This window comes from Lolium rigidum, chromosome 4 (genome assembly GCF_022539505.1).
Source record: "Lolium rigidum isolate FL_2022 chromosome 4, APGP_CSIRO_Lrig_0.1, whole genome shotgun sequence".
In the NCBI taxonomy this organism is placed as follows: domain Eukaryota; kingdom Viridiplantae; phylum Streptophyta; class Magnoliopsida; order Poales; family Poaceae; genus Lolium; species Lolium rigidum.
Window position 1 is genome coordinate 243,704,377 of NC_061511.1, and position 13,255 is coordinate 243,717,631.

At 42.4% G+C, this 13,255-nt stretch overlaps 1 protein-coding gene and 1 pseudogene across 1 annotated transcript; both read right to left on the reverse strand.

Annotated features, from left to right (window-relative positions):
• Positions 1 to 4,255: 4,255 nt before the first annotated feature.
• Positions 4,256 to 6,442, reverse strand: LOC124648508 (annotated as a pseudogene).
• Positions 6,443 to 9,942: 3,500 nt separating this feature from the next.
• LOC124650057 (peroxidase 1-like) lies at positions 9,943 to 12,094 on the reverse strand. The gene is made up of 3 exons (XM_047189621.1): positions 11,744 to 12,094; positions 11,473 to 11,658; positions 9,943 to 10,765 (listed from the first exon to the last, which is right to left on the reverse strand). The coding sequence occupies exons 1-3, from the start codon at positions 11,948 to 11,950 to the stop codon at positions 10,178 to 10,180; spliced, it is 981 nt and encodes a 326-aa protein (XP_047045577.1). The 5' UTR covers positions 11,951 to 12,094; the 3' UTR covers positions 9,943 to 10,177.
• Positions 12,095 to 13,255: the final 1,161 nt, after the last annotated feature.

Sequence of the window (13,255 nt, forward strand, 5' to 3'; positions counted from 1 at the left end):
ACTTATTATATTTGAAGTTCATAAATTATCCTAGCAATTTGATATAGGAAAAGTAGAGATGCGGGTATAGGAAAAGAAGAGATGCAAGCTACTGATACTGAGGAATCAGGAAAGCATGCAGATTACGTCAAATTAGAGTAACATGTATATAAGTGGTGGAGGATCATCTGTTCTAGAAAATACACAATAAATCAAAGAAAATCATCTTCACACAAGGTCTGAATTAAGATATCCCAAGCTTGAATATGTTGTTCTTGGTTAATGCATGCACTAAAGACAATACCTTACCTGGTAAGCAATCAAAGAAGTGCGGATGCATCAAGGGAAAACATCAGAAATATATGGAAAAACAAAGCAAAGAAAAGGGGCATCCAAGTACCTTTGTTTTCTCAAATAGCCACTGGGCATTGAACTCGTCCCTCTGACCTTGGTCGCATTTCACCGAATAAAGAAGTTGCTGAGAAATTTTGCTGCGAGGGAAATTTCCTTAAACATCCGTAATAAATAATTTATTTTTTCAAGAATAAAATTCTCGTAATTATTTCATCAAAATTGAATGCACAAAGATAAAATTTTAGAACAAACTCATCTCTGTTTCTACCGTCAGTAATCTCACCCTTGAATATTGAAGTGGTACATCTCTTCTACTTGTACTCAAGGATTCTTGACATGTATAACACAATTTTGACATGCTCAATCATCTTGGGAAAAATAATTCCTTGCACGTTTAAGCATGTTTACCTAGCACATATCAGTGGATACTTCCTTGCTAACATATATACAACAGATTCCCTTTTTTCCTAGTTGTCCTGATCAAAATCTGAGTCTACAGTATTGTTCATGATCTAAACTGTGTCACTGCTCATATACACTGTCACTACCACAATTTATCCATCTCCTCTGACAATAAAGTTTCAAATTTTATTTAGTTCATCACCTTTCTTTTAAAGGCTCACATGAACATGACAATACCTATGGCCATAATATGGTGACTGTAAAACTAAAATTGTTTGTTCATATGCCCAAAATATGAGAAGAGCAGGAACGAACCCGACCATGGAGGCCAGAATGGGAGCAGGAAAAATCATCCCGGAATGTGGTGTTTCAGATTGCTATAGGCTAAAATAGTGATGCCAAAAAACAGTCCCCAAAAACCAAAGTTGTAAGCAAGAAGCAGCAATTTCAGGAAAAAACACCATCAACAGCCACGAAATTACAAAGCAAGCACACCCCAAACAATTAACACTCATATTTAATTGATTTCAGTTCAAAACTAATGACCTGGCAAATCCTCAACAGCACTTACCTTGGCCAAGCAGATGTTCCAGCCGGTACATGTGGAATAAAAATTCTCAGAGCTTAATCGAATATGACAGGATTAATTACATTTGTACACATAATAGCAACTTTCTCATCTTTCTCCATACCAGACTCGTCAAACACATCAACTGAGAGATAAGCTGAACAAACGCGGGTGGCCAACCTAATACGAAAGCAATATTCAACAGAATTCAATGAAATAAGCACAAACAATACATGAAACTGATCCGTTTAGGTATTAGAACTTTGGGTATACTCTGATTTTTCAAGTTGTACAATCTGAACAATAGAAAAGCATGAAAGGGAAGTCTGCAAAGTAGCATTCGGGAAGCATGTATTTCCTGTATTTTTCAAACTGGGAGGAAGCAATGGCTTGTTATGATAGGCTTCGTCAATGAAGATCATGCCAGACTCGTCGAGCTGCAATAATGCATGATCCAAGGAAAGAACCTTATTGACAGCCAGCATTCGTATGATATTTAATCACTGGCGCTATAAGAGTATCTCCCAGTAGGACGTTTTAGAAGGGGAGTGCTTGTTGATCCAATGAAAGAACCTTATTGACAGCCTGCATTTTTACACAACAGAACTGCTTATTAGAACAGCAAATATATAAGAAGGCCAAACAAACAAATATATCGAAAACAGATGAACGACTCACACACACCTCTTTTAGCTTGTATAGGTGTTACACTTATTAGTTAAACCGGATGGAACGCAGCAGTGGTAAAAGGAAATGAAAAAAGGCTTAAATAAATCCTGCCTCCCATTCTGAATGGTAACTCCCCGAAGCCTGTAGTCCCTTGGATAACTGTTCTTCGAGTGTCATAGTATTCGTCAGGTACTGAGGCGTGACATAAGCTCTGAACAAAGCAATAAACTGCATGGCATCTTGATGGGGATATTCTTAAATGATAGATAAACCTGGAAGAAAATGGTTAGCAACCGCTAACAGGCAAAGAATTCACATGCACACTTGTTCTCAGCTGCCAAGCTTGCCCTTTTAACCATGGAAGAAGCAATTAAATATATAAAATTATGGCTTACTTATAAACAAAATAATTGGTTTGTAAGTCGTTAGTGGATCCTGATTTCATAAAGTTGCACTTGTATTACATATCAGCCATCCTTGGAAGACGAAGAAAAGAAAAGGCTTAAGTTCAGAAGAACACAAACACTGTTCAGTTCTAGAGATATCAGAAATATGAGATGCCAAAATAAATACCCACAAAAAAAATCACTCTAAAATAGTGGAACATACAGAGGCATATTAACACTTAAAAACACAATTGAGCTGTTTGTAAAGATTATACTTTTGGGTGAAAAGAAACAAATTAACTTACAACCAGTTATCCACATGATTATAGAGTCATTCTTCAGCTTATAGCATTGCCGACCAACCACATGCAAAATTTGTAAATGTAGTAACACATCATTTATTTCTACTTCTTCAAAACAGTTTTGACATATAAGAATAATATCTATATACAGAAACTATTAGAGCAATCAGAGACATCAAAAGCTGGTACTAAACAAATAGGAAGACAAAATGATCTGGAAATGCAACACCTGAAGAGAATGTCATATGTGTCATCTAGTGAACTCGCATGTGTGTGGAAAACAAACATTATCCATACCTCGGTAGAGTTTCTACTTCCTACGGGGAGTTTGCTTGTTGTTGCCTCCTTAAAACCTGCATTGAACCAAAGCATTACTCATTTCTGTGCAGCTAAAATAAGTAATCAAAGAGAAGTCTGAACAACTTCCCTGAAAATAGGGGCATGCTTGATGAAAAAACACCATATTGCAAAGAGGTAGAAAATATTCAGATGTAAAGATGGAGAGCAGAAAATAGAGTAATAGCCTCATAGGGAAGCATCAACTTTAATGTGCTTCTAACCTTGTAGGTATGGAGAGCACTCCAGTGGTGATTTGGACACTAAGCAATCTATAATCATGGGGCCTTATTGAGATGCAAATTCAAAAACTAATTTTAGCATGGCTTACCAACTGCACGTCGAGGGCAGTGTAGGGAGTTGGAGAAGCAGGCGACAACCATTGCGACCCCCCAGCCGAAGCCCCCAAAAGAACCTCATTTAGATTCCTCCTCTAATCCGAATCCTTTACTGAAGGAAAATCACTGCTACCCACTTCTCCAATTGCATGTCATGGGCAGTGCAAGAGTTTGAAGAAGTAAGCGACAACCACCGCGACCCCCAGCACAAGCCCCACCCAGAACCTCATTTGGCTTAATCCTCTTCTCCAAATCTTTTACTGAAGGAAAATCACTGCTCCCGCTTCTCCTCCCTCTCTAGCCCCCACAAGCTAACATGCACCTGGATGCATGCCAAAGCGCTAATTGTTGGATTTGGTAGAATCATATATCCAGCCTGGAGCTCCGTCCGGGGATCGACGTTGTCGTCACTTGTCAGTTCCCCTCATGCACGTCCGGGGATTGACAATCGCAGCGATCTTTGCAAAAATTATGCTTAATAAAACTGCAAGCATAAAAGAAAGATTTTCAGACTTCGATTTTTTAGACTTCCCTGCGCTCTGTATAAGAGACAAAACCAATAGAAAGACGAACGAATCAATATATACTATTTTTCAAAGCATTATAACTAATATGAAGAATTTTGGATTCGTAAGAAAACCACAAACAAATAAAAACAGAAAACTGCTAAAAAGCTGCTTTGCAAAAAAATGTGTAAACAAAATTCAAAGTTGCGTTATGTAAGCACCAATTTCTTTCTCTCATTTAATAGTAGTAGCAAGCAATTTTTAGCGGCCTAACCAAAGCAAATCAAGATCGAGCATTACATGCTTAGGGAAAAAATTGCTATGTCGAATTCGAAGATCAACATTTATCAAATCAATGTTAGACCCAATGCAGATATCTCTGAACAGAAATTGTATGATACTCAGAGACCAAATCAACAGTCGACTGCCTCCAACTCATTTCCTCTGGCATTGTGGCCTTGATGCTGAAAGTCACTTGTAATAGCGAAGCATGAGGTAAGATTGAATGGATCAAATGCATTGATGACTTTTCAATAGGTCTCACTGAAAATAGTAGATACATGTACGTACAGAAGTTTCCCCAAAAGAATTTAGCTCTAAATACACACAACTATTAGCTCTGATAGGAAAGAGCTAAATAAAGCACGGGCTGCGGTTTAAAAGGGGGCACAAAAACACACAGTTTAATAGGAAAGATTCTGGAATGAGAGCAAGCTTACAGGTAAAGCTGTAGCTCACAGTGAGGCCTAGTCATCATTGTTATAGAACTGTAACAGGATAAGAGTAGAAGTGATAATAAGCTACTGACTTCACACAGGTTTCATTCATCCAAATTATGTATTTTTTTCGCAGAAGAGACTAAAATTGCAGAGTCTAAGCTAGTATCATAATGGATAGTTATTTCAAGCATGGATGAAAACTGAAAATCTTGGAATACTAAAGATGAATATGCTTAAGAACTTGAAATAAAAGCAGGCTGAGAACAAAACCAACCTTTTCCAGAAGTTGCAAATAATTCTCCGTAATATTATACTCCTCTAATTTTCCAAATTTATCACATCAACCCAGACATCATGCACATGACTGGGGATCATATGTTACCTCACCGAAAAGGTTTTTAGTTTACCCATTCTCAGGCCACAAAACATGACAGCAGCATTCACCTTATCTCCCATATCAAGATTCCACAAGAAAGAGAAGCCACACTGAAATCACATCACGATCTAACACAATCACCTTCTTTAAATCTTTAAGTATTTCAGGAATAAAGAAATTTAAGTGACTAAACACTGATAAATACTCCGTTTTATACCTCTCAGTAAGCCGCTCAAAACTACTGACGATAACAAGGAATTCCTCACGCATATAAATTTCTGCATGCACTCTGGCAAATTCTCCAAAATATAATATGCTCATTGTTAACGACATTGACAGCTGATTCTTTGTAGGTGTTTCTTAAGAACTTAAACCAGTGCTTCATGAAATAGAAATTGTGAGCATCATTTAGCACATGAAAGACTACATTCCTTGTCTCCTGCAAAACACCAGAAGGAATATCAGCAATCCCAAACCCAGAAGATGTTCTATCTGCATAAGAGTAAAAAGTTGTCGCACCTCAGAACTACCAACAGATGAATTGATGACAAGAAGCTGCAGGCACATTGTAGATAGTATAACATAGTGCCGATATTCGGGAACGTTAATAATGAAACTGTGACAAGGGGACAAGGGTTACAGTAAACCAATTTGTCCCTGGATTGAACTATCTAGTCTTTACAGTAACTTATGTGCGGGAATATGATCAAACCATTGCAACATTAAACATAGAGTAAGGCAAGATAGTGCAACTGGAGCAACTGACCTCAGTAGCCTCTGGGAGAGGAAAGAGCTTCATCATTTCACATTTTGTTTGACGCCATAAATTTGGTTTTTCTCTTAGCTGGTTTCAGAATTTGAAAAGAACACATCAAAGTTTCATCAACACTCGTCATTGCGCCAGCATTATCAAATTCACCACATTTGTTGGGAGCCGAGAATATGGTGACCAGTTGTCTGTCAGCAAAGAATTCATACCCATCCTCAACAACCTGGCATCAGATGAAATAGGTTAACACCTTAATTACCTAGAAAGTAATAAACAAAACGATGATGCACTATAGTTCTACCTGGTGGGCAAATGTGTATGAGACACCTCTATCATTCATGCCCCATCCATTGACATCTTTTCCTCGATCACACCAAAGAAGATCGCATAGTAGACCTGTATCCGGCACATCCTCATATTAAGATAATGATGACTTTTGGGGGTATGTGAACATCAAGGTTGTACAAGTTTGCACTCTGCTTCATATGAAAATGAGCTTCATCGTCTGCTATATGAAGTATCTGGCAAAGCTTTTTGTCAACACTGTTACAATCCAAAGTGCATGATTTGGCTCTTCTATTGCTTGGTCCATCTTCGCTATTGGCCAATTCATTTTTCTTTAGGTCAGATGGCTCGCCGTCAAACACAAACCAGGCAAGAAGTTCAGCAGTTTAACCCCTCCCCTGTTCGTTTCTATGGTCGTCCGCCGAGGGGCGAGAATGCCGGCAACGGTGCCATGGATGGGTCAGCCTCCCTGTCCTTCTTTGTGGCTAGCCATCCTCCTACTGTGTACTAAGGAAATTTCCCAGACCCTAAGACAAACGTAGTTCATTCAGTTTTTGTCCAATACAAACATGTGCATCACACAAGCAAACGGCTAGACCGACAACTTGAATTACTATTCTTGATTTGGGATAAATTTCAGAAAAAAATACTGAGTAAATAGCAGAGAAAATATAAGACATGGATTAATCTTCCCTGCAGGATTTTTGTCAAACACCTCGTAGGCATTGATAAAATAAACTTGCAGAAATAAAGTTGAGGATCTGTAGGGATTAGAGAGGGAGAGGACAGGGGGAGAAAGAGAGATATGAACCTGTACGTGGACTTGTTCTTGATGTTGAGGGCCACGATGGTGGTGCCATGGCAGGTGACGGCGGCGGCCCATGGTGCTCCTGCCGGCGAGGACGAGATGCCCGGCGAAGAGGAGATGATTCTAGACCTCGCTCGCCTGCTCCTCCTCGTCAAGCTCTGCCTCCTCAAGACATGGCACCCTGCTGCCCTTCCCCTCCTCTCGGCGGCCACTCATGTGCCCCTCCCTGCGAACGTAGGCCAGTATCCTTGACGGCGTGTCGAGGTCGTGGCCGCTCCTTCTCCAGGCGACTTCCGCTGCGGCTTGGGTCAGGAAGAAGATGAGGTGAGAGGGGAGTAGAAGATCCCGTCGCCGGCGTAGAGGACGAGCCCATCACCGGCGTAGAGGACGAGCCGGAGAAGGAACCGGCAGCACCGTGGGGCTGAGATGCGTGCGAGATGGCGGCGGGTGTGGGAGATGCGAGGGGACGGGAGGAGAAGGCCACATCTGGTCGCTACTTTTTCCCCTCCTCCGTTCGCTTTTCTTTTCTCCCTCGCCGAGCCAACCGCATCGTGACGCGTGGACCAACCCGTGGAGACGAGCGAGGCGAGCGCCCGGTCCTTGCACGCCACTTGCCTGGCGTGGATAGCCTCAGAGTGCCCCATGGGGGTGCAACAATTATACCTTTAGATACTAAAATAATGATATGTAATATATTGACGTTGATAAAAAAATGGTCATAGATTACCAATATTATTGGTAACGAATGGGAAAAGATATACCAATTCGACCCATCCACGGCATGTTATTTTCATTGACAATTTTTTTTGGCTCTCGTAAGTATGGGCCTGTTCGGAATATCTATACCTTCCATAGTTCTTCAAGTGTTGTGATACTAAATGAGTTTGTTTAGGGGATAGAACGTGCCCTTTAAGAACAGTCTAAATGCACTCAAGTGTATCAACTAAGAAAACTTTAGTGTTTTATCTAAAACGATAAAAGAATTTAGATCCCTATCTATTAATGGTAGCCAACCTCCTATCTTCTTTTATAATAAGAATGTCGTATATATGGAAATTTTATTATACTACTTGATTGTTAAACAAATATAAGTTTTATGGAGTTTCATGATAAAAAATCATAGTAAAGCATATATGAGTTATGGAAATAGTTTCTTTGCCTCCCAAGTATCAAAACCCCCATGTTTGTGCAAATTTCAGTGCAACTTTGTAACTGTATCTATACTGAGCTTACAAATTGAAAATTCCAATCCCCATAGGAAGCAAATAAGTGTAATTAGTTTTGGAAAAGTATGATGTAGTTTGGTGCACAACTCCGAGTAGCCTTCCCCTCTCCACAGTCAAGCATGCACAAAATCAAGTTTTAACAATTTAAAATTATTTTCGGAAGAGGTTCACACGTGATTTGTACACGTACCACTCATGTTTTCTTCAATTTTAGAACTTAAAAGGTTATTTTTTATATAATTTTTAGGGGAGTTTCACATATGTTGTAGTGAAATCTTATAATGAAAATTTTGGCTTAATTTGAAAAGGATTCAACAAGTTATGTTTGAGAGGTGTTTGCATATTACGCTAACTTAACTTTGTTTTTGTTGATCTGATAGTTGCTCGTAACGGTTCGAAGAAAAATTTGGTGGGAGAGAAGATGGGCACGATTGCGGGATACTTATTGTTTATTTTCGATGCAAATATTTGAAGGATGTAACAAAAAATATGTTATACAAGATTTTTAATTTTAGAATAGAATGCGATGCATGGACCTTTAAGGGCTCCATATATATACACTCTACTAGCCGTATCGGCGACCTGCGTAATGATGATTCAGGCTCGTCTCATTGAGGAGATTATAACTTGCATATATATCGAATAGTAAATCAACAAGTTCCCGAGAGTGCATCATTTTAAAATATATGTGTTTCTGAATAGATTGAAAACAAAAACTTATAAGGACTTATTCACCTCCATTGCCTAACTTGGTTTACATGTCAAAATTCATTGCAAAAAAACTAGACCCGCCGCTAGGAGGTAAACTAAAGAAGCTAGGGATCACACTACGGGAGAAGTCGTCGTTGCCGTGCGATAGATCGCACGGCAAAGAGCCTATTTTGCCCGGCAAAGGCTTTGCCGTGCGCCCACGCATGGCAACGTCTGCACGGCAACGACATCGACGGCAAAGAAGATATTGCCGTGCGCCTGACCAAACTGCACGGCAAAGAATGCAACGCACGGTAAAGGAGGCTTTGCCGTGCACTATTCCTGGCCGCACGGCAAAGGGAGCACCACGGCAAAGAATGCAACTCACGACAAAGAATGAACGCACGGGGAAGGATCTTTGCCGTCCTGGCTTCTTTGCCGTGCGCTTCTGGAGGGCTTTGCCGTGCGCCAACGCGTTGCCGTGAGGCACTTCTAACTTTGCCGTGCGGCGATACTTTGCCGTGCGCCACCACAAAACTTTGCCGTGCTTTATTTCTTTGCCGTGCGTCCCTCTCGCGCCGCACGGCAAAGAAATCTTTGTCGTGCGTTGCCTCACGACAATGAAACGCTGCACGGCAGCGCCTGATTTTCCCGTAGTGTCATACACACATGATTGTCTCGAATATTTGTACGAGTTGGGTTACGTTAGGACTCCGAGTTGTAATAGGTGTGGATATGTTACGTGTAGTGTTCTAGTCGGACTCTAGTAGTGTGAGCCTCCCATATAATGCGAGGAGCACCACATGTTGTAACTCATGACGGCTTGATAGCAGCAGACGCGCAAGGGAAGCCGGCGGCTTGTGCCAGCAACCAAGGCGGCTAGTGCAGCGGTATCATTGGGGAGGAGCGTCCGTAGTCATGCCCCGTAGAGTAGGTAGTTCACCGAACTGCGTTAACAAATCTCGATGTCGTCATCGTGTGCTATGATTTCTTTGTCCTCGGTAGATCTACAGGTGCGCCTACGACGGTAACAAGTGGTATCAGAGCAATGTTGAAGGCCGCGGAAATTTTTTTATCTAGAGGTGATCGTCGTCGGGTTGGATGCGGAGCACCAAATATACTTTCATCACACATCACTAATTTTATACGGAGAAAACAAAAACTTCATATATTGACCATCTAAGTACAACACGGGGGTCAGGTCAATGTCAGAAACAAGAAAAAAGCAGTAGGGATGAACCGTGGGACAAACCGTGACTACATTGCAAGGGAGAAAACATACATTATTACATGATCGTGTGAGCTCTTTGAGAAACATTTACATGGATATAACAAAACAATCAATTAATATAGTGAAAACTGAGGAGAAGGCAGTAATCTACATGAAAGAAGATGGTCACAAAGCCTCGTTAACACATAGTCGCCATACCATGTGCGAGTTACACCCGCGTCTACATCGGTCAATCAATGGTTAACCACGGAGCACTTCTTCCTGATCTCGCCCTGGCTGCCGGTGAGCACGTCGGCGTTTCCCATCTTGATCATGGAGGCGGCGAAGTCCGCGAAGAACTCCTCCTTGTAGCCACCACCAGCGTGGCGCTGGACGTAGGCACGGGTGAATGAGTTGGTAAGCAGTGCGCCGTCAGAGTGGAAGAGTCCCCTGCGCTTCACGACGTTCTTGAAATAGTCAAGGTCGAAGGTCCTGAAGCTCCCGGGGTCCATCTCCACGAGCGTGGTGTTGTCGTTGAGGCTGGCGCACTTGTTCTTCAGCCGCGCCATGTACTGCGGCTCCAGCGTGGGGTCGATGTCACTGGGGTTGACCCTGCCGGTGAAGTTGTAGAGACGGTCGGAGAAGGAAAAGCAGTGGGATGTCCCGATCGTGTGACCGGCGGAGAGGACGACGAGGTCCTTCGTGTCAAGTTTCTTGGCGGCGAAGAGCTGGGTGAGCACGGTGAAGTTGGCGGTCGGGGGAGGCAGCTGGTTGGTCTCGTTGGAGATGGACACGCTGCCATCACGACGGCCCAGAGGAACTTCCCAGAATGGCCCTTTGCTCTGAAAAAATCACGACCAACATTGAGAATTTTACTTCAACGCAACTCAGAGCAGGTCTAACAGACCCCGTAAAAGGGGCAACCCGTATAATAACCGCTAAAATAAGGGGTTGGGCGCTACCCGGCCGTCTAGCAGACCCTGTAAAACAAGCCCCCGCATCGATTTTTTACAGTTTTGGCTACGGGGCGGCTCTTCGCCCCTTACTTGTAAGGGGCGGGAGGCTGAATACAGGGCTAACCCCTCATCCCATTTCACTATGGCGCGCGGACATTTCAGAAATCCCAACCGTTTTCCCCGCGCCGCCGCCATAGCCACCCGCGCGCCGCCGCTGAAAACAGAATATTCCGTCGGATTCTGTTTTACGGGGTGGGGATACGGGGTCTGCTAGCTCAGACGAGTTTTTGGCCAGCGAAAAGTGAATACAGGGCCCTCTACTCGTGTTTTAAGGGGTAGAAAAATAAGGGGTATGTTAGACATGCTCTCAACTAGCTAACTACACTATAGTTAGTCAACTTAAAATAGTTACTTAATTTTTAGTCAGTGCTAAGATATTGTTCGTTCTTTCGAATTTGGATGAATCAATAAGTCTGAATGTCTGATTGATGGTCATGGATTAGAAATACGGGAGTAGCTATTTTTAAGTCGAGTATGAAATAACAAAAACATAATGTTTTGAGTGTCTAGCAAATTGCACTGTGTGTACTCACCAACCAGACCGCGTCCCTGGCCATGAGGGCGAGCACGTCCGCGCAGGAGACGGTGTCAGGGCAAGCCTTCTCCACGGCGGCCTTCACCCTCTCCACGAAGTCGAAGCCGCGCAGCGTCTGGTTGGGCTTCGCGTCCTTCTCCGCCGTCTTGTTGGCGGAGTCCAGCAATACCGAGCCGTCGCAACCCTGCATTCGCCCATTCATTCATGCACGGCGGTCAGGTCACTCCACAACAGTCGATCGGACTTCTGAATCTCGTAATGTAACTTACCCTGACAAAGCAGTCGTGGAAGTGCATCCTGAGGAGCGGGCCGGCTAGGCTGGGCGCGGCGGAGAGCGCCTTCACCATCTCCTTCCGGACGACGTCCTCCACGCTGGGGCATGTCTCGCTGTAGAACTTCTCCTTTAGCTGCGCCTTGGTACACGACACCGCCACCGCCGCCAGCAGCAGCGCCACCATCAGAACTCTCGAAGCCATCTCCACAGAAGTCTATCAAATGGCTTTCTTCTTCCTTGACTCTATGCTTGGAGGACGATGGCTATGGTAGCTATTAATCGAGCGGGAGAAGCTTGAACAAGTGCTGCTGCTGGTGAATGGAACCGCCAGCCAAGAATTTATAGCTCAGGGCCGTGCATGCGGTAGGCTGTCCTGCTTCGGAAGCAGCAACTAGCAGCTACCCTGGCTAGCTTGCTTGCATGCATGGCTCCATGAGTGGTTTGTTGCTTGCTTGCACTTTTCTGGAATCTCTTTCTGCGTAGCAGGTAACACGGGCCACCGTATAATGCAGGCCAGCCACATGCATATCATGCATCTAAGTGTTCTTATTTTTGATATCTCACATCAGTCTAGTTATTAGTCACGGAGGAAATTTTGTTATCCAGTTCCAATCAAACCCAAAGGCTGAGTCCGGCCCTCGGGCGAGAGTCAATGCCACCTACTGGTAGTTCGCGGAGATGGAGATCCGTAGATTTGTGTACCCGCGGCATCAGTACACACATCTTTCCTTCTTCACATGGTATATATGACATGCATCAATATTGTGTCCATGAGTTTCCCATGTTCACGTGTTATAGGCATGAACCACACAGAAAAAATCATCAATCTTCAAATCTACGGGGTGCCTCAACAACAAGCACTGATTAAGATTTTTTTTTAAAAAAACTGGTGTTTTTGCATGGACCAGTGATTGTATATGTGCGGCAAACAAAATATATTGAAACGATAACAAATTAAAGCAAAACAAATTAAAGCATGCAATTTTGTAGAAAACTTCGAAGTGTGCTCAGGAGCTAGCTCATGCCACCTTTTAAGAAAAGGATTCTCACATGCAAATGACTCGAGTACATTTTAAGATTGAAGAATCGCAAAAATCAAGATTCATTTGTGAATTGTGCACAAAAAATATCCAAAACCTTTTTCAAATCCAAAAAAGTTCTATTCTTACTCGTTTTTTTCACCCAGACCGGGCAAATCAACGAGTTTTTCCACAAAACTTGATGACACATGATTAGTTATAATATGTACATCCGTGATTTATTTTGGATATTTTAAATGTTTAATGAAGTTTTTGAATTTTTATAATAATAGGAGCAAACAATTCCACACTCGTAGATTTTCATCTTCTAATCAAAGCTATAGATTCAAACTCTTAGAAGCACAATCAAATATTAGGCCTGAATATATAAATTATAGTATATTTTATGATAAAAATCGTTAAAAAGTATTGAGATCACATGCACACATCTTCGGAGCAAAGATCTAATATTTTATATCAAAGAAATA